Source organism: Lemur catta, chromosome 21, assembly GCF_020740605.2.
Source record: "Lemur catta isolate mLemCat1 chromosome 21, mLemCat1.pri, whole genome shotgun sequence".
Taxonomy (NCBI): Eukaryota; Metazoa; Chordata; class Mammalia; order Primates; family Lemuridae; genus Lemur; species Lemur catta.
In genome coordinates, this window is record NC_059148.1 from 9,176,797 (window position 1) to 9,195,120 (window position 18,324).

The following is an 18,324-nucleotide window of genomic DNA, read 5'->3' on the forward strand; positions in this document are numbered from 1 at the left end:
TAGTCCCAGCTACTCGGGAGGCTGAGGCAGGAGGATCGCTTAAGCCCAGGAGTTTGAGGTTGCTGTGAGCTAGGCTGACGCCACGGCACTCACTCTAGCCAGGGCAACAAAGTGAGACTCTGTCTCAAAAAAAAAAAAACAACAAAAGATGGGGTATCTGATGAGAGTCTCCCTCCACCCTATCTAGTACACTCCCCAGAGTTGCGCTGCCTCCAGTTTATTACATATCTTCTATAACAGATATACAGACACATCTGTAAATACTTTTTCTGTTTTTTTCCTCTACACAAAGGTCACATAGATTACTTGCTGTTCTGCACCTTGCCTTATCCCCCGATCTGTTTTAGAGAGTGTTAGGAATCAGCATGTTGCCTGCCTGTGTCCCTTTTCATGACTGTATAGTATTCCATGAGATGGATGTACTGTCAATCATTTAACAATTCCCTATTAATGAACATTTAAGTCCTTTCCAATCTCAGCTGGTCAGATGCATTGAAATGAATTTCTCTGAGTGGGATTGCTGGGTCAGTCTGCAATTGGACATCTGCAATTGTGAGAGCTGTTGTCAAATTGCACTCTGTAGTAGTTGCCTCAGTTTACACTTTCACCAGCAATGTATAAGAAAATAGTTATAGGCCAGGCACTGTGACTCACACCTGTAATCCCAGCACTTGGGGAGGCCAAAGTGGCAGGATCCTTGAGGCCAGGAGTTTGAGACCAGCTGGACAATATTGTGAGACCCCATCTCTACAAAAAAAAATTTTTTTTAATTTAGCTGGGCATGGTAGTGCACACCTGTAGCCTCAGCTAATCAGGAGGCTGAGGCAGGAGGATCACTTGAGCCCTGGAGCTGAAGATTGTAGTGAGCTGTGATTGTACCACTGCTCTCCAGCCTGGGTGACAGAGTGAGACTTTTTCTCAAAAAAAAGAAAATGTTTATAACACTATTATGAACACTCTGTAGATACCTTTTTTTTTTTTTTTTTTTTTTTGAGACAGAGTCTCACTCTGTTGCCCGGGGCTAGAGTGCTGTGGCATCCTCCTAGCTCACAGCAACCTCAAACTCCCGGGCTCAAGCAATCCTACTACCTCAGCCTCCTGAGTAGCTGGGACTACAGGCATGCCCACCATGCCCGGCTAATTTTTTCTATATAGTTTTAGTTGGCCAGATAATTTCTTTCTATTTTTGGTAGAGATGGGGGTCTCGCTCTTGCTCAGGCTGGTCTTGAACTCCTGAGCTCAAACGATCCACCTGCCTCAGCCTCCCAAGTGCTAGGATTACAGGCGTGAGTCACTGTGCCCGGCCTGTAGATACCTTTTTATGGCCAAAAAATATTCCACCATGTGACTGAGATGGCTCATACTAGCCCATCCGTCACTGGGGTGTGGAGGTTGTTGCCAATCTTTTGATGATATAAAATCCTCAGAGGGTCTCAGTAAGGGCTGCAGGGGCAGGGCCCACCCTCCAGCCCTGTGGCATCTCCTGACCTCCTGCCTTCCAGTCCAGCACTGGTGCTAGTTGCGGGTATGCTTCCTTTCTGAGCCCTCCATACCACTCTCATCCATGCTACACCCCTGCCCAGAATTCCATGCCCAAGCTAGACTGGACTGGCACGTTCTGAGCTCCCCAAATTTGCCATCTCACCTCCTTGCCCTTGTCCACAGTTTCTTCTGCCTGGATGCTCTTTCCTCTGGTGAGCTCTCACAGGCTGGCTGTCCTCAGCTCCTGCCCCCTCCCTCCAGGAGCACTGGGATGAGGACAGGTTATCCCAGAGCCCGGGTATGGGACAGTGCAGGCAGCAAAGCCAGCAACTTGAGGGGGCCTGAAGAGTTCGATGAGCTGGAGCTGGCCTTGGACGCAGAGTCGAAGAGCCCCTGGGGACATAGTGGTCAGGTGTGTATAGACAGACTTGGGCTGGGGACAGGCTGGGCTGCAGCAGCCAGGGGAGGCAGGGAGGCGGGGACAGGGCAGGGGATGGGTCTGGGCCCAGGCTCCCCACCCCAGGGAATTCTTCAACCTATGTTTCTGCATGAGTAAGTCTCCATGCAGCCAGCTGTGGCCACCACTGGCATCCAGCTTGCCCCTCAAAACGGCTGCCCTCGGCTCAGGTGTTGGCTACGCTGTGTCAGCCTCTCAACACTTCCTGGGGATCAGTTGACATCCACCTCAGCATCCAGTCTTGCCCCTGCCCAGAACCCCAGGCTCAGGGAGGGCCCTGCTGACTCTCAGACTGGCCTCCAGGGGGCGCCAGTGTCAATCCCAGTGTTAGGCATCGAAGCTGGCTCACTTTCTTACCCATCCTGCACACCCCTGCTTGGAGACCCAGGTTGAGTGGAGTGAGGAGCTGGGGAAACTGACAGCAGGAAGTGGATGTAAGGAGGGCAGGGGCAAGCTTGCTGCATGATGGGGGTGCTCTGGGCTGCGGGTGCCTCGGGATCAGCCCCCTCCCAGGCCGTGGGCTGACCCTCCCCATACCCACTGTTTCTCCAGCCTCAGTAATCCCCTTCCTGCCTCCAGGGCATCTGCAGTACTGGGGGTGCGGAGGCTACCAGACATCCCAGGCCACCTTACCTGGGCTGGAGCCTAACCGTTCGCGCCATCTGGTGTGGTCAAGGCTGCTGGAATGCTATCGCCTTTGCAGCCTGCCTTCCATTTTCCCTCATGCTCCATAAAGATCTTGCAATTTCTGCCGCACCACGGAGCAGCAGGCACCCCGAGCCCAGTCCTCAGGGTCCAGGCTGCCACGATGAACTTGCCCTGTGTCAGGGCTGCACTTGCCTCCCCAGGTTGTTGTTCTCCTCACAGCCCCCACAGTGACGTGTCCCCCCAGCTTTATCTCTGGCACCCCAAACTCAGCAGCTCCCACCCCACTTCCTGAGTGCCCCCTTTGTCCCGTGCCTGGCTCTGCACCTGTCATAGTGTCCTGGCAGCAGTCCAGGGGGAGGGCACTGCAGTTACCCTGCTGTGTCCTGGGGAAGCTGGGGCAGACAGGTTCACTCACTGCCACGGTTACAGAACAGAACTTGAACTCAGCCCTGGAGACCCTGTGGCTTGGGACGAGCCTGGCAGGCCTCTCCCCTCCCACTCCCACACCTCTCCCTAATAGCCCAGCACAGCAGAGCCATCTGCCAGGATATAAGTCCCTGCTCAGCCTCTTATCTGCTGTGTGGCCTTGCTCCTAAGCTCTCCGAATCTGTTTCCCTCTTTGTAAATTGGGGATAGAGAATCTTCCTCCTTGGGCTGTTGTGATCGTTAAAGGAATAAATGAAATGCATGTAAAGTCACAGCTATGGTTTCTGATGGGGAACATTGTCTTCCTGGTTAGGGTGGGATTCTGAGGTGGGGTGAGGGATGGCCATCTGCCCAGTGACGTGGCTTCTCCTGTGGCAGTGGCAACAATCACACTGTAGAAACCACATGTGTGTGACCCCAGAGGATTGGCCTGAGCAGAGCCATATGTCCCTGCAGGCCTGAGCACCAACCACCTGCCCTGAGTGTGACCCAAGCAACCCTGCTCCTGCCCTGGGCAAGCCTCAGCCTCCCTGAGCCCCCTCCCCATGGTGCTTGTCTCCCCCAACTCTGTGGGGTATTGCCTGGCACAGGGGACTAGAGACCCACATTGTCTCTGTGCTCCAGGCTGCTAGAGGGACAAGCTCTCCCTGATCACAAGGCAGAGATCCAGACATTAAGGACAATAAAACACCCACATGCCAGGGGCCAGAATAGAGCCTGGGGCCTACTAGAGCCTGGGGAGGCTGGTCTGGAGGGCTTCCTGGAGGGGGCACACCACCAGGATGCACCATGATTTATGGAGACCCAGGAAGTTTACCTGGTGTAATGACAGGTGGGGAAAAATGTAATAAAATATCATTTAAAACAGACCCTGTAACATGTGGGGAGAGAGCCGGGAGAGAGCTAGGAGACCTGAGGAACTGAACTCCCCAAACGGGGGAAGGTATCTGCGGGGGAATCCGGGTGTGACTTGGGTTTTCTTTCTTGGGGAGGTTTCTTGGGCTGATTCGACTTCCCCCAGGCCACCCAGGGATGGTTCGGAGACTTAGGAAAGAAAGAAACGGAAAAAGAACCCAACCTGGCGCATGGCGCAACTTGGCGTCCCTCGGGGGTCGCGGGGATCCCTGGGGACCCAGACCTAGCCCGAGGCGTGCACGTCGCGAGGGGCCCCCGGCTGCCTCCCCACGCCCTGCGACTCCGATCGGGCCGCAGAGGCCGGGCCTGACCCCTGACCCCTGGCCGCCCCCCACCCGCGTGGCCCCGCGGGGCGGTGCTGGGCGCCGCGGGCTCCCGGCCGCAGTGTCGCCGCAGCGCCAGCCCCGCCCCCGCCCGCTCCTCCCCGCCCCCCCGCGGCCGCGGCCCCGAGCGCTTCCCGAGCCCAGGCCCGCGCCGAGCCCAGGTGAGCGCCCGCCCGGGGACCCCGGCCCCCAGCCCGCCCCGGCTCCGTCGCCCCGCGCCCGGGCCAGCGCTCTCGCGGGTCTCGGACCCGGGGCCGGCGCGTTGGGGGATGGGGGTGGGCTGGAGAGACAGGCCGGGGGCCGGCGCGGACCTTGTCCTCCTCCCCTGCCCCGCCGGCCCCTCCCCCGCTCGCCGCGGGGACCCTACTGTGTGCCAGTCCCCTTCGTGGGCCGCAGGGAGGGGGCCGGCAGCGGGACCGGGACGGGCCGGCAAGGCTGATGGCACCGGCGTCCGAGACCGGGAACTGCACGTGCAAAGGCAGGGAGAGTGGACAGCGGGTTTGCGCCCAGCCCCGTGGGGGAGGGGCGGGAGCGGAGCCCCCCAAATTGGACGCAGGGCTGAGGAGCTCAGACAGCACCCCCAGGACGCCTGGAAGCCACTGAGGGCCCAAGCTGGGCAGGAGCCCCCAGGGGTGAAGGTGGGGGAGGTGGGGGACTGCGGAGAGGCTCCTGCCCGGCTGGGGCACCTGTGTGAGGTGGGGCGAATTCAGTACCGGCCTTACAGGTTGTCGGGGTCCCCGGGACAGGACACAGGCTCCCGGGAGGAGTTAGCGTTGGGCACTGTTAGAACTTTTCAGCAGTGGCAGCTTGTGGACAACAGACAGCACTCCACACAAACTTGGGGACCCTCCCTCCACGCTCCTGGCAAGGACCTTTGCCTTTGAGTGGGGTCACTGGGCTCCAAGTCAACCTAGCGTGCAGCGGGTGGCAGCAAAGAAGCCCCTGGAGTCTCCTTGGAGGCCTGAAGCCCCGGAGGGTTTAGACCCATGGGAAGGGAGGGAATGGCAGGGACGGGCCTCTGGTGGCAAGACCAGGTCTGACCTCTTCTGGGGTCTGAGGTCAGGCAGGAAGGAAAGGGCAGAGCTGAGCCAGAGGTGAAGCCAGGACCCGCGGAGGGGCCCCTTAGTGCCCAAGGAGGGGGCAGGTGGGGCAGCTGTTGTCGGAGGTTTACAGACCAGCCTTGGTGACAAGTGGGGAAAAGAGCAAGGGTACGCCCAGGTGACTTTGGGAACCACCCGTCTCCCGGCCTGTAACGGGCACTTCTAGGGCAGGTAAGATCAGGGCCAGGCGGTAGATGGTCCTCCCCAACCTGTCCCCCTTCCTTGTCTACCCCTTGCTCTCAGGGATCTACCTATGGCCCTTCCTGGTATCTGGGCCAGACCAGGGGGCCTTAGCCACACCTCTAGTTAGACTTGAGGAAGAACTTCCAGGGGGATGACCGTGGGATGGTCAGTTGTAAACAGCTACACCTTTGTCCTGGGCCTTCCAGAGTCCACCTGTCAGCTGCATCTTCCGGAAGGCCCACCCTGTGGCTTTGAGGACACCTTGGCAGCAGGGATTTCTCTGCTGAGTATGTGCCCCCTCCCCCAGCCAGGTGGCTTGCAGGGCGTTAGGGTGATATGGTGGCTTCCTGGGCCCCTGCCCATTTTAGAACTAACTAGAGTGGGCAGGGGGGAGGCCATACACATACCGCCACCTGCCGATTGACCTTGATGAGACCTTGACCCATCGGTTTCTCCATCTGCTGCTGGGCATGACCTCAGCACCACGGGCTTGGTGGGCGTTAGTGATGGACAGGAGGGGGTGGGGGAGCTATGGCTGCCAGGGACGGGCTGTGGCAGGGCCGTGTGCCTGGCTTCCCTCTCTCCGCTAACCCTGTCAGGCCCGGGCTGGCCGCCCACTGTTGTTCACCGTAGAGCTGGGTTTCCCTGGGGACCAGTGACTGGCCCAGACCCACACCCACTCCCGGCCCCTCCTGGCCACAATCACGCTGGGGGGCGGGGGAGGCTGGGCCGCCTCCTGGACCCCTGCCCTCCTCGCCCTGCCTCCCACGGCCAGCAGCCTGAGCCTCGGCCCACTGCTGGGCTAGGAACAAGGAGCAGTGGTGGCCCTTGGAGGAGGTGGGTATCTGAGTGCCAGCATGGGTGGGGGCTAGGGGAAGCCAGTGTCACCCCCACTGTAGGAAGGATAAACCGGACCAGGAGGGCCTTGGCTTGCCCAAGGTGACCCAGGGTTTGACCCCAGGCATGGTGACCTCCTAGGAAATTGGGGGTCCCAGAGCTCCCAGGCTGTGAGCTTTGTAGAGGGGAAGTCAAGGACTGGGGGCCTGAGAGTAAAGCAGAAATCAGGGAGGACTTCCTGGACAAGGCAGCTGTGGGGCTGGACTGAGGATGGCTGAGGTTGGGGCAGAGGGGCTCCCCTGGCAGCAGGAACAGCCCAGGGCAAAGGAAGAGGTAGGAGTGAGGGTGCTGGGCTTGGAGAGCCCTAAAAGGGAGGTGCCCCCAGGGTCCCATGCCTCTGGGACCCAGTTTCCCTGCACACAATGGCTCCAGGCTCAAATGCAGGACTCTTCCAGAAGCTTGTCTCTGTGTCACTACCCACACCCCCATCCAAGCCCTGTCTTGATGCCCCAGTGTCCCTGCAGGTCCTAGAGGCGGCTGCAGCTGGGATGGCTGCTCCAGCATCTCCAAGGGCCGCAGGCGGTCCCGCCCCATGGGGGGCGCCCTAGGCCTCTGACAGCCCACGTCTGCACTCCGCCCACCCATCCTCAGGCCACTCGCCATGGGCGGCTGCTTCTCCAAGCCCAAGCCAGGTACCTCTTGCTTCCATCCTCCCTCCCCCCAACTGCTCCCTCCTCCCCTCCCCCCTGCACTCGCCTCCAAAGTAGGTCAGGCTAGGCAGGAGCCACGCAGAATGTTAATATGCTGCAGGCAGGAGCGGGTGGGGGCCTGGAGCAGCTCTCCTGGCCCCCCCAGTGGGTGCCCCTCTCTACTGGGGGCTTTGGGTGGTGGGAATAGCAGCCGGGTCCCTCTTGGAATGGGGAGAGGAGGGTTCCTCCTGTTGTGGGGGTGGGGTGGGGGCAGTGTCCCTCAAGCCTTGGGAAGTGGGCTTCTGGGGACACCCTGAGCCACTGTGTGACCTAGTGCGTGCAAGTTACCTCACTGAGCCTCAGTTTGCCTCTCTGCAAAATGGGCCTGACCGCGCTGACCTCTCAAAGTTGCTGTGAGGATGCAGCAGGCCGGTCCCCACCGCCTTTGCCTCTCCTGACCCGGTGTGAGCTCAGGCTGCCTCCTCAGCTATTCTGGGCACACCTCCCCGTTTGCACAGGAAACCTCCACCCTGCCCAGCCTGAGTAGCTCCAGCCAGAAGTGGGGGTGTCCTGGGTACTGGGGAGGTCTGGGTCTGCCCTCCACCAGAGACCTGTGTGTGGGGGGGGGCTCTCCCTCTGGCACCACTGTCCCCCTTGCCCGTTGCAACACCCAGGGAAGCAGGGGTGTGCAGCCATGTCACAGTTGGAGAAACCAAGGCCCAGAGAGGCCTCCAGAGCCCAGCCAGTGCTGCCCCTGTCCCTGCCAGCCACCCTGCCCAGCCGGCTCACCCCAGCTCCCCTTACCCGATACCCTGCGGCTCCATTACCTTGGCACTCGCGAGCCTTGTCTCCTTTTCCTGGGTCTGAGGGAGAACTCGGGGGAGGGAGGAGAGCTGTGCCGCCCCACCATGCAGAGGGACCCACCTGTGCCTGCTCCAGGTAGCCACTCCCCCGCTGCTGTGCTGTGGACGCCCAGGCCTGGGCCGGATCCCACCGTCCTCCTTGCCCCAAAGCACGCCTCGTGCAACTGAGGCCCGTTGCTCGCCCTTATGAGTGGCAAAAGGTTGCCAACTGGCCCCACACTGGGCGCCTGTGGGACTGCCGGGCTGGCAGGAGGCCCTGGGAGAAGATGCCACCTGTGGTTTCTTTTACAGGACCCCAAAGGGCTGGCCTGCCTGGGACACGCTGCCCCAAGACTTCTAGTGTGGGGGCTGGCCACTGTCACCCCCCCAGAGGCAGCGCTAAGAACATGGACTCTTGAACCCAAATCCAGCCTTGCCTCTTCCTAGCTGTGTAGCGTTGGGCAGGTGATTGCACCTCTCTGAGTCTCCATGTCCTCATGTGCGGCCTGGCACACAGGAAGCACTTGCGGAACGTTATTATTCTGTGAGCTGGGCTCTCTGCCACCAGGGCTCCCCTGTGGGCCATAGCCAGAGGTATCCGTCCGGGCAGGTCAGGGGTGAGGCTCAGAGAACTTCAGGCAGCGAGAGCGTTTGGGGCATGAAAGCTCAGCCGGGGTCAGAAGGGGCCCCGGGGAGACCAGAGCAAGCAGAAGATCTTCGTGCAAATTCTTCACTGTCTATCCTGTCCGCTCGATGCCATGGCTGCGTGCACATCAGCATACACTCCCTGCGCTGTCCTCAGGGTTCCATGTTCTTGATGGGAAAACTCCAGGCCAGTCCCCTGCTGGACTCAGAGCTGGGGGGAAGTGCAGCTCTCTTGGCATCTGGTCACCTGCCCTTTGTTAAGCCATGGGGCTACCTAAAGGCTTTCCGTCCTCCCCGTGGCTGCCAGGAGGCTCAGAGCTAACTGATAAAACACTACTACCCAACTCCATTTGCTGAGCTTCTCCTCTGGATTACATATATCATCCCCTTCAGCATTCGCTAAACCAAAAAGGTAGATGCTGTTCTCTGTTTTATAAGGAAGAGATTAAGGACAAAGGGTCTTGTGGGCAGCTGGCAGTCATGGAGCTGGGGTTGATTAGTTCTATGGGTGAGCAGAGACCGCCCCCCCACACCTTTCCACTGACTTAATGCTTCCGTTACACTGCCTTGGCGAGCGTGCCTTGGAGCCTTCTGGAAGGAGCAGAGGATGAAAACAGCCTGGCTTGGCCGCTCTCTGGCCCCCCACCAGGCTGTTCCTGTGAGCTCCCACAGCTCACAGCACTGGTGTCAGCTGAGTCCAAAGCATTTTTCTTTTTAATTCTTCCAAAAACATTCTAACACCATTACATAAAATGTAGAAAATGGAGGGGAAATACCCCACCGGTGACCACCCCCCTACCTGACAGACAGCCTCAGCGTGGCTGTGTGCTCTGCGTCCCCTGCCAGGCTGGAGTCAAGGAACTGACCTTCAGCCCTGTCCCCTGCCGGGCCTGGGGCTGAGCTGGGGGCTGGGTCATGAGGATGGAGAGGGGGCCTGGCGGGGGGGGGGATTAGCGCAGCACGGGGCACGGGATGAGGACGAGCAGGGCCGGGCAGCCAGGCCAGGCAACTCCCAGCAGGGTCTGGGTAGATGGGCCGGCAAGGGTGGCGGTCCCGGGCAAGGGGCCAGCGCTGGCACAGGCCCGGAGGTGCGTCTCAGCAGCTAGGCTGGCTCCTTTGTTTCCGGGGTGTCAGGTCCGAGGTGGAGGGGACGAGAGGCGGGGCCGGGAGAAAGCTGCAGGCTCTGGTGGCTGGGATGGGGAGGGGCACCCCCTGCCTGGCATTGGCCCGCGCTGTGCCAGGGGTGGCAGCAGCCCGGGAGGCCGGATTATCGCTGCTAAAAATTCTGTTTATTGTTCCCTTCTAATTAGCAAAATACCACAGGCACATGGTAGGGAATTTGGAAAACGTGGAAAAGTATAAAGAGGAAAATGACAGTCTCCAGCTCACTCCCCTCTAGACTAGGCCCCATGGGCACGCGGAGGAAGTGTCGTTGTGGGCGCCCTGGGCACCTGCACCCCTCTGTGCTGTGCCCACGTACCCGCCCCCGTGGGGTTCACTCCCGGGCCCAGACCCCTGCACGGGAAAACCCAGCGCTTGGTCAGTCATGAATGATTCCCAAACTGGTGAGAAAAGCTATTTTAAAAAGTTGAAATTGTGTACATTTCATTTTTGAATTTTGAAAACAAAATCAAACCTATGGGAAAGTTGCAAGAATAGAACAAGGGACCTTCAATTTCCTGTCACCCAGATTCACCAGCTGGGAGTTGAGCCGTGGCCAGTTTTGGCCCCCGCGCGTGTGCCCAGGGGTCACACCCCATCACCTGTCTTCAGTCAGAATATTCCAGACTTAGGGCCTCGGGTTCTTCCCCCGCTGGATTGATTCTCGGAGAGGGGGAATCTCAGGGTCAAAAGCGCTCTGCTCTGTGCCCACCTCCTAATTTTGTAATTGCAGAAGGAAACGGGCAGAAAGTAATTCAAGCAGACCCGGAGCTCCTTCCCTCTGCTTCTTGCTGGTTTTAAGGCTTTAAGGCTGGTTGCTGGCGGGGCAGGAGGGATCCTGGGGAGTCTGAGCCCCCCACGAGCTGCCCCCAGCTTGAGGCAGGAGCGGACAGGGCTGAGCTGGGGGGCTCATGGTGCCGCCCACCCACAGTGGAGCTCAAGATCGAGGTGGTGCTGCCCGAGAAGGAGCGGGGCAAGGAGGAGCTGTCGGCCAGCGGGAAGGGCAGCCCTCGGTCCTACCAGGGCAACGGCACAGCCCGCCACTTCCATGCCGAGGAGCGCCTGCCCACGCCTCACCCCTACCCCGGCGCCCAGGACTGCGTGGAGGCTGCCGTCTGCCACGTCAAGGACCTGGAGAATGGCCAGTGGGTGCTGGGCTTGGGAGGGGGCACCAGGGGGCCCAAGGTGGGACGGGAAGGTACAGGCCACGGATGGAGGAGCTCCCTGGGGGGCCTGGAAGGGGCTGTGACCGCTCCTCCCCGGACGCTGGGCCTGCTCCCCGGGAGGCTGGCCCCGGGAGGGGTGCCCGCAGCAGGGCGAGCCTGGTGCTTGGCCGGACCGCTCAGCACAGCTGCTCCCCAGGATGCGGGAAGTGGAGCTGGGCTGGGGGAAGGTGTTGCTGGTGAAGGACAACGGGGAATTCCACGCCCTGGGCCACAAGTGTCCCCACTACGGCGCACCCCTGGTGAAAGGTGAGATGTCCAGGTTGCGTTCGGGCAGCAGGGGCAGGACCTCCCAGGCCCCAGGCCAGCTCCAGCTCGGCTCCTCCCTGGGCTTCAGGCTCCTCATCTATTAGTGGGGTCTCCTGGGCTGTGGGGAGGGGCTAGCAGTTGCTAGGACACAGGAACCCCTGTTGGTGGCCCCAGCCTAGCACCTTCCATTCCCAGGCGTGCTGTCCCGTGGTCGAGTGCGCTGCCCCTGGCATGGTGCCTGCTTCAACATCAGCACTGGGGACCTGGAGGACTTCCCGGGCCTGGACAGTCTGCACAAGTTCCAGGTGGGGCCAGGATGCGGCGAGGTGGGAGCCTGGGGGTGCAGGGCTAGGGCTGGTCCTGAGCAATGCAGCCCTTGCAGGTGAAGATTGAGAAGGAGAAGGTGTACGTCCGGGCCAGCAAACAGGTGAGGGGACGGCTTGGGGCTCAGGCAGAAGGGACAGATGGGGAGGGCATCTTGGCCCAGAGAACAGCATGTGCAAAGGCCCTGTGGTAGGAGGGAGCCCGGCACATGTGTCTCAGGAACAGAGTGAAGGGCTGTGTGGTGGGCATGAGGCTGCGTTGGTCTTGCCTGTTGGAATGAGGGCTCACGACAGATGGCCGTGACCCCAGCTCCCAGCCAGCTCCCACCCTCCCACCACCCCCAGGCCCTGCAGCTGCAGCGAAGGACCAAGGTGATGGCCAAGTGTATCTCTCCAAGTGCTGGGCACAGTGGCAGCACCAACGTGCTCATTGTGGGTGCAGGTTGGTGGTGGGGCACGAGGGCCAGGGAGGAAGGGGGGAGTGGAGAGAAGTGGTCCCTGGCCCATGGCGCCCCCCTCAGGTGCAGCTGGCCTGGTGTGTGCGGAGACGCTGCGGCAGGAGGGCTTCTCGGACCGGATCGTCTTGTGCACGCTGGACCGGCACCTCCCCTATGACCGGCCCAAGCTCAGCAAGGTAGAGGGTCGGGCGAGTGGGGACCTCGTCACCCCATAGGTGATAAGCCCTCTGCACTCATGCCAGGCCCGTCTGTGGTTCCCCCAAAAGATCTGGATCTGTTGAGTTCCGTCCTGCAGCCCTTGTGTGACCTGGGGCTGTCCCCATGCTCCCTGGGTCCCGTGTGCTCTGCTGTAGCATGAAACAGTGGCCACCTGGCCCTGTCTCAGGCTGGCTGTCTCCTGCAGTCCCTGGACGCACAGCCTGAGCAGCTGGCCCTGAGGCCCAAGGAGTTCTTCCGAGCCTATGGCATCGAGGTGCTCACCGAGGCCCAGGTACAGGCTCAAGGGTGGGAAACAGGCCCAGGGAAGAGTTGGTGGAAGCAGGAAGGTCACGAGGCTGTGTGGGCCCCTGGGGGTGTGCGGGTGCTCAGAGCCGCAGGATGGGGAGACTGGTGATCTGGTCAGGGCTGGGACAGGAGAGGGAGAGCCGGATGGGACTTGGGAGGGTAAGGAGGGCTTTGAGGGGAAGGCGATGTCTGAAGCTTAAGGAATGAAGCCCAGGCCAGGCGCAGTGGCTCACGCCTGTAATCCCAGCACTCTGGGAGGCCGAGGGAGGAGGATCGCTTGAGCTCAGGAGTTGGAGACCAGCCTGAGCAAAAGCAAGAGCCCAGCATGCCTGTAGTCCCAGCTACTTGGGAGGCCGAGGCAGGAGGATGGCTTGAGCCCAGGAGTTTGAGGTTGCAGTGAACTATGATGATGCCACTGCACTCTAGGTGGGGCGACAGAGTGAGACTGTGCCTCAAAAAAAAAAAAAAAAAAAGAATGAGGCCCAGGTGGCGGGAAGAGCCCCTGTGGGAGCTGCTCAGAGGGTCTGGCTGGGCTCCAGGAGTGGGTGGGGAGGCCCCGGTCTGTGCCCAGGCCCATGGTTGCCCGGCGGGCGTTGCAGGTGGTCACAGTGGACGTGAGAAACAAGAAGGTTGTGTTCAAGGATGGCTTCAAGCTGGAGTACAGCAAGCTGCTGCTGGCGCCAGGGAGCAGGTGGGAGGGTGTCACCTCGGGCCCCCGCTGGACACCGGGCAGGGCACCGGCCAGGACGGGAGGGCTGCGGCTGCCGGGAGGCCCTCGCTGACGCTGCTGTGTCTCAGCCCTAAGACCCTGGGCTGCAAAGGCAAAGAGGTGGAGAACGTGTTCACCATCCGGACGCCAGAGGATGCCAATCGCGTGGTGAGGCTGGCCCGAGGCCGCAATGCGGTCGTCGTGGGAGCTGGCTTCCTGGGTGAGCCGCGGGGGCGCTGGGGACGGTGGGGAACGGTTAGGTCTCCGTGGCTTGTCCCAGGGCAGTGCTGGCCCTGGGAGGTGCAGGAGGCCAGCCTGCCGCCCCCTGCCCCCGCCCCAGGGATGGAGGTGGCCGCTTATCTGACCGAGAAGGCGCACTCGGTGTCTGTGGTGGAGCTGGAGGAGACGCCCTTCAGGAGGTTCCTGGGGGAGCGCGTGGGGCGCGCCCTGATGAAGGTGAGCCCGGCCCAGCACCTGGCCCCTCGGAACTCGGGGTGCGGCCCAGGCCCGGGCTGGGCTCTCACGCTCTGCCCGCCGCCCGCCTGCCCTGCCAGATGTTCGAGAACAACCGGGTGAAGTTCTACATGCAGACAGAGGTGTCGGAGCTGCGGGCCCAGGAGGGAAAGGTGGGCCCTCTCCCCGCTGCCTGCCGCTTGCTGTCCCTCCGGCCTGAGCCCAGGAGCCGGGCCCACCCGCTCACCCCCACTCCCCACAGCTGAAGGAGGTCGTGCTGAAGAGCAGCAAGGTCGTGCGGGCTGACGTCTGCGTGGTGGGCATCGGTGAGTGGGTGGGCAGGCCGGCTTGGATGAGCAGGGCCCCCGGTACACACTCACAAGTGACCTTGGACTAGTCCCTTCCCCTCACTAAGTCCCAGTTCCACATCTGTAAAATGGGGGCCCCAACCATACCCACTTCACAGGGCCGTTGGGGAAGGTGTGTCCCAGGCTTTGCCCGGGCCTGGCACGGAGGCTGTGTCCGGTGACTGCTGCCCTCTAATGCTCAGCGCCTGCCCTGTCCCGTGTGGGCTGCGGGGCACAGGCCAGCCTCTAACTGGCTCCTGCCCCAGCTGAGGTGCCAGTTGGAGGGGTACAAAGCTGGGGGTTGAGGAGGCATGGCGTGCCAACCCCCACCTGGGGGCTTCATGGAGTGCTTCTTGGAGGAGGCGATACCTGAGGCCTGATGGGAGGCCCAGGGGTCTGCGGGGGTCCATGCAGAGGGGACGGGATGCAGGAAGGCCCCAGGGTGGGCAGCTGTGGACATCAGCCTGGGGCTGGTGCAGGGAGTGAGGGCGCGGGGCATGGCCAGCACGGAGGAGGGAGAAGGGTGAGGTTGGGGAGTGGACACAGTGGCCTGTCCTGTCAGGTGCGGTGCCCGCCACGGGCTTCCTGAGGCAGAGCGGCATTGGTCTGGATTCCCGAGGCTTCATCCCTGTCAACAAGGTGGGGCTGGGGAGGGAGGGCAGGGTGCTGGGCTGGGCTGGTGGGAGGCCCAGGTCAGGGCCCCTGTCTCACCCATAGAGCCCTGGACCTTCCCCCCCCCAGATGATGCAGACCAACGTCCCAGGTGTGTTTGCGGCTGGCGATGCTGTCACCTTCCCCCTTGCTTGGAGGAACAATCGGAAAGTGAACATCCCTCACTGGCAGATGGCTCATGCCCAGGGTATGGCTAACCCCAAGGCAAGTTGGGGGGTGGGAGACTTCCCCAGGGTCTCCCCCAGGCCCATGCCTCAGTTGCTGGCCTTGGGTCCTGGACGCTGTGTTAGGCAGTTAAGGACCTGTGGTGGCCTGTATGGCCAGCCTCATCCAGGTGATCAAGCCAGTGCCAGTGCACAGTGGCTCTGTGGCCAATATACAGAGACCTTCCTTCAGTGTCCTCTGGACACCCCACTTAGCCAGCCACAGACCCCCGACCCCAGTTGTCCTTCCACTAGCCTTTCCTTTCCTTCTGTCCTCAAGGACACGCTCTGCAGAATTCCTGACGAAACCGTGCATCACCCTGGGGAGGGAGAAGGATTTAGTAGGTCAGGTTGCCACTTAATGCCTCTGTCTCCCTTGGGCTACTCGACCATCTCCGTGAACTCACTTGCCTCGTGCAGGTCCCCAGAGGGAGCCAACTAGGCCTGGAGACCCGGGCTCAGTGGGGACATTGTGCTTTCTGAGGAATAGCTTTCCCCTCCTCACATTGGTGGCCGCCAAATCCCCCAAGCCTCACCCACCGTGCACACCTGGTCTGGGCCCCTAAGCTGCAGGTGCCAGCAAGTCAGCTACCTCACTGGCTCGTAGAGAGGAACGCCAGGCTCCCTGCCTGGGCAAGGGGCCTCTCGCCACCCACCTCTCCTTCCCTCTGTCTGCATATTATCTGAGGGTCTGCTGCTTGAAACCCCACTCCTCGTACCAATTTCTTTTCAAGTTCAAGGACTAAAGGACTAGGTTGTAAGGAACCCAAGGCTACTCATCAGGCAAGTATAACTAGGATTTAACTGGGAGAGTCCAGGGGACTCTGGTGTACATACAAATACTGTGGTCTAGTGGGGCCTCACAGGAGCTGAGAGGTCACCTACACGACCCTCTGTGGGGCCCTGTGTGTGGCTGTCATCTCTGCTTCCCTGGGCATTTATGCCCCATTCTCCTCCCTCTCCAGACCTGACGTGTCTGATTAGTTGTATGTGTGCACAGCTGAAATGGCCGGTTAGCTCCTCAACCCCAAGTAGACCTTCCAGAGGCAGGACAGACACTCATTCACATTCTCCAGAGAGGCAGTCTAAGTGGCTAGCTTTGAGCCAGGTGTCCCCTCTGCACCAGTCAGCTAGCTGCACCTGCAGGTGGGCTGAGGGCTGAGCAATGATGCCTCTTGACCTCTGGGGAGGCCAGGAGGAGTAGCCACACGCGTCAGGGGTCCCCAGAGCTCCAGCGGCAGGCAGTGTGGGGTGGTGAGGGCAAGGGGCGGGGCTCTCACGGCCCTGGGTCCTGCAGGGCGCGTGGCGGCCCAGAACATGCTGGCACAGGAGGCGGAGATCAGCACGGTGCCCTACCTCTGGACGGCCATGTTCGGCAAGAGCCTGCGCTACGCGGGTAACCCCAGGAGCCTCGAAAGGGGGCGGGGTCGAGAGCGTTTAGGGCGGGGCTATGAGGATCCTGGGGGCGGGGCTATGACCTCACCCTAAGAACTCGCTGGGCGGGGCTAGGGACTACCCGAAGGAACTTAGGTTGCTGGGGGCGGGGGTGCCCAGGGCGGAGTTAGGAGGACACAGGGCGCAGACCTCCCCCGGCTCACGTGGGTGCCACCCGCCTGCCTGCCCCACAGGCTACGGAGAAGGCTTCGACGACGTCATCATCCAGGGGGATCTGGAGGAGCTGAAGTTTGTGGCTTTTTACACCAAGTGAGAGCAACGGGGTGCAGCAGGGGCTCGAAGCGGCGGGAGTTCGGTGGGAAAGGAGGACTCCTTCCAGACTGGAGCCCAGCCCTGAGCCCCGAAGCAGGGAGGATCTAGTGCTCAGGGCATTCCTCTTGCCCTGGGCAAGATCCCTCCCCCAGCCCCAGGTGGACAGGAGTGTGTCAGGGTCTTTAAGAAGGGGGCTTCTGCCAGGCAGTCCTCAGGTTCGACCACCCTATCCCTGCAGAGGCGACGAGGTGATCGCTGTGGCCAGCATGAATTACGATCCCATCGTGTCCAAGGTGGCTGAGGTGCTGGCCTCTGGCCGTGCCATCCGGAAGCGGGAGGTGGAGTGAGTGTGGGCATGGGAGGCCTGGGGGGGGGTGGACATTCCTTGGAGTACTGGCTCAACCTGCCCAGGCAGACAGCTGCCCCCACAGCCCTCCCCTACTCTTGGTACCCATCAGTCTGAGGCTCTCTAGGTTATAGGGGAGCATGGGGCAAGGATTGCAGTTTGGGAGCGGGCTGGCTCTATCTGCTCACGGTGGACAGACGGGAAGTGGTGTGTGTGCCAGTGCAGGACCAGTGCTGTGGGGAGGGGTCAAGGCCCACTGCTTGGGCAATCACCAGGCCTGGGACACTCAACTGGATGTGGTTGTGCTAAGCCTGGCAGAAGCTAGGTGGGGAAACACAGCTCATCATGACCCTGGGAATGCCCTAGAGATGTGGGATGGTTCTGGGGGCACTGGACGCCAGCCATTACCTTCATCCTGGCGTGGTGCCAATGAGAGTCACCTGTGGGAGAGAGCCCTCAGGGACTGGGAGGCCACTGGGGGACTGGAGGCCATGAGACAGGGGTAGGCTTCAGGCTGGAAACAAGGGAGGACCAAGAGGGGATGTGATAAATGATGTGCTCTCTCCCTGGCCTTCTCTGTTTCTCTTGCCTTCGCAAAGGCTGTTTGTGCTGCACAGCAAGTACGTGTATCCTCTGTCCTTCCTGTTGACTGTTCTGAGCCTTTCCCACCTCAGCCCAGAGCTTCCACCCAATGGTCTACCTCCGTCTGCCTAAGCACACATCCCTGCTGGGCACCAGGGCCTGGTATAGAACAGGCCCCCTCCTGTTCTCAAGGGCCAGCTGCCCATGGTGCCCAGAGTAGGGAACCTGCTCTCTTCCTCTGCCCTGACCCTTCCTCCCCTCATTCCTGCAGGACTGGCGACATGTCTTGGCTCACAGGGAAAGGATCCTGAGCTCGAATGCAGTGGACTTGGGCAGGCACAGTGGGGTCCCAGGGACAGAGGCCAAGGCCTGGGGGCAGGTGCCAATCTCCAATTTCCCAGGATCCCCCAGGGCAGAACCTGAGCCCTCACGGTGCTTGCCTTCCACTGCCTGGCTCCCCTCCAGGGAGGCCTCTGCTGCCTCCAGAAGACGTTCACCCCCCAAGGCCACTGCTGCCACTGATAGCTGGCACTGGAGGCAGGACAGGCCCTGCCTCTTCTCCCTCTGTTGGGACTGGTCCCCTGCAGGACCTTGCAACATGTTAGACATTATCTTAAAATTAAAACGTACATATTTGCAGATCTGTGTGACTCTCAGCGTAATCGGGCCAACATTCATGAAGGAGAGAGCAGACCACGGGGAAAACAGGCACAATCCCAGGGTGCCAAGTGCCACACGAAGGAAGTTTGGCCTGTGAGCCGCCAGAGGAGGTAGCAACTGATTCTGCCCTCCTCCCCTCATTCCTTCAGGGTCAGGGAAAGTTTTTCCAGCAAGTGCCTT

General features: G+C 60.9%; 1 protein-coding gene across 1 annotated transcript; it reads left to right on the forward strand.

Annotated features, from left to right (window-relative positions):
- The first annotated feature begins 6,866 nt into the window (after nt 1-6,866).
- On the forward strand, nt 6,867-18,127 carry AIFM3 (apoptosis inducing factor mitochondria associated 3). The gene is made up of 19 exons (XM_045535154.1): nt 6,867-7,063; nt 10,640-10,853; nt 11,071-11,180; nt 11,376-11,485; nt 11,563-11,607; nt 11,849-11,945; nt 12,025-12,137; nt 12,365-12,451; nt 13,065-13,156; nt 13,264-13,394; nt 13,515-13,630; nt 13,729-13,800; nt 13,890-13,953; nt 14,537-14,613; nt 14,716-14,833; nt 16,147-16,245; nt 16,478-16,553; nt 16,795-16,899; nt 17,756-18,127. Exons 1-19 carry the CDS (start codon nt 7,033-7,035, stop codon nt 17,793-17,795), a joined length of 1,797 nt encoding a protein of 598 aa, XP_045391110.1. The 5' UTR covers nt 6,867-7,032; the 3' UTR covers nt 17,796-18,127.
- Nucleotides 18,128-18,324: the final 197 nt, after the last annotated feature.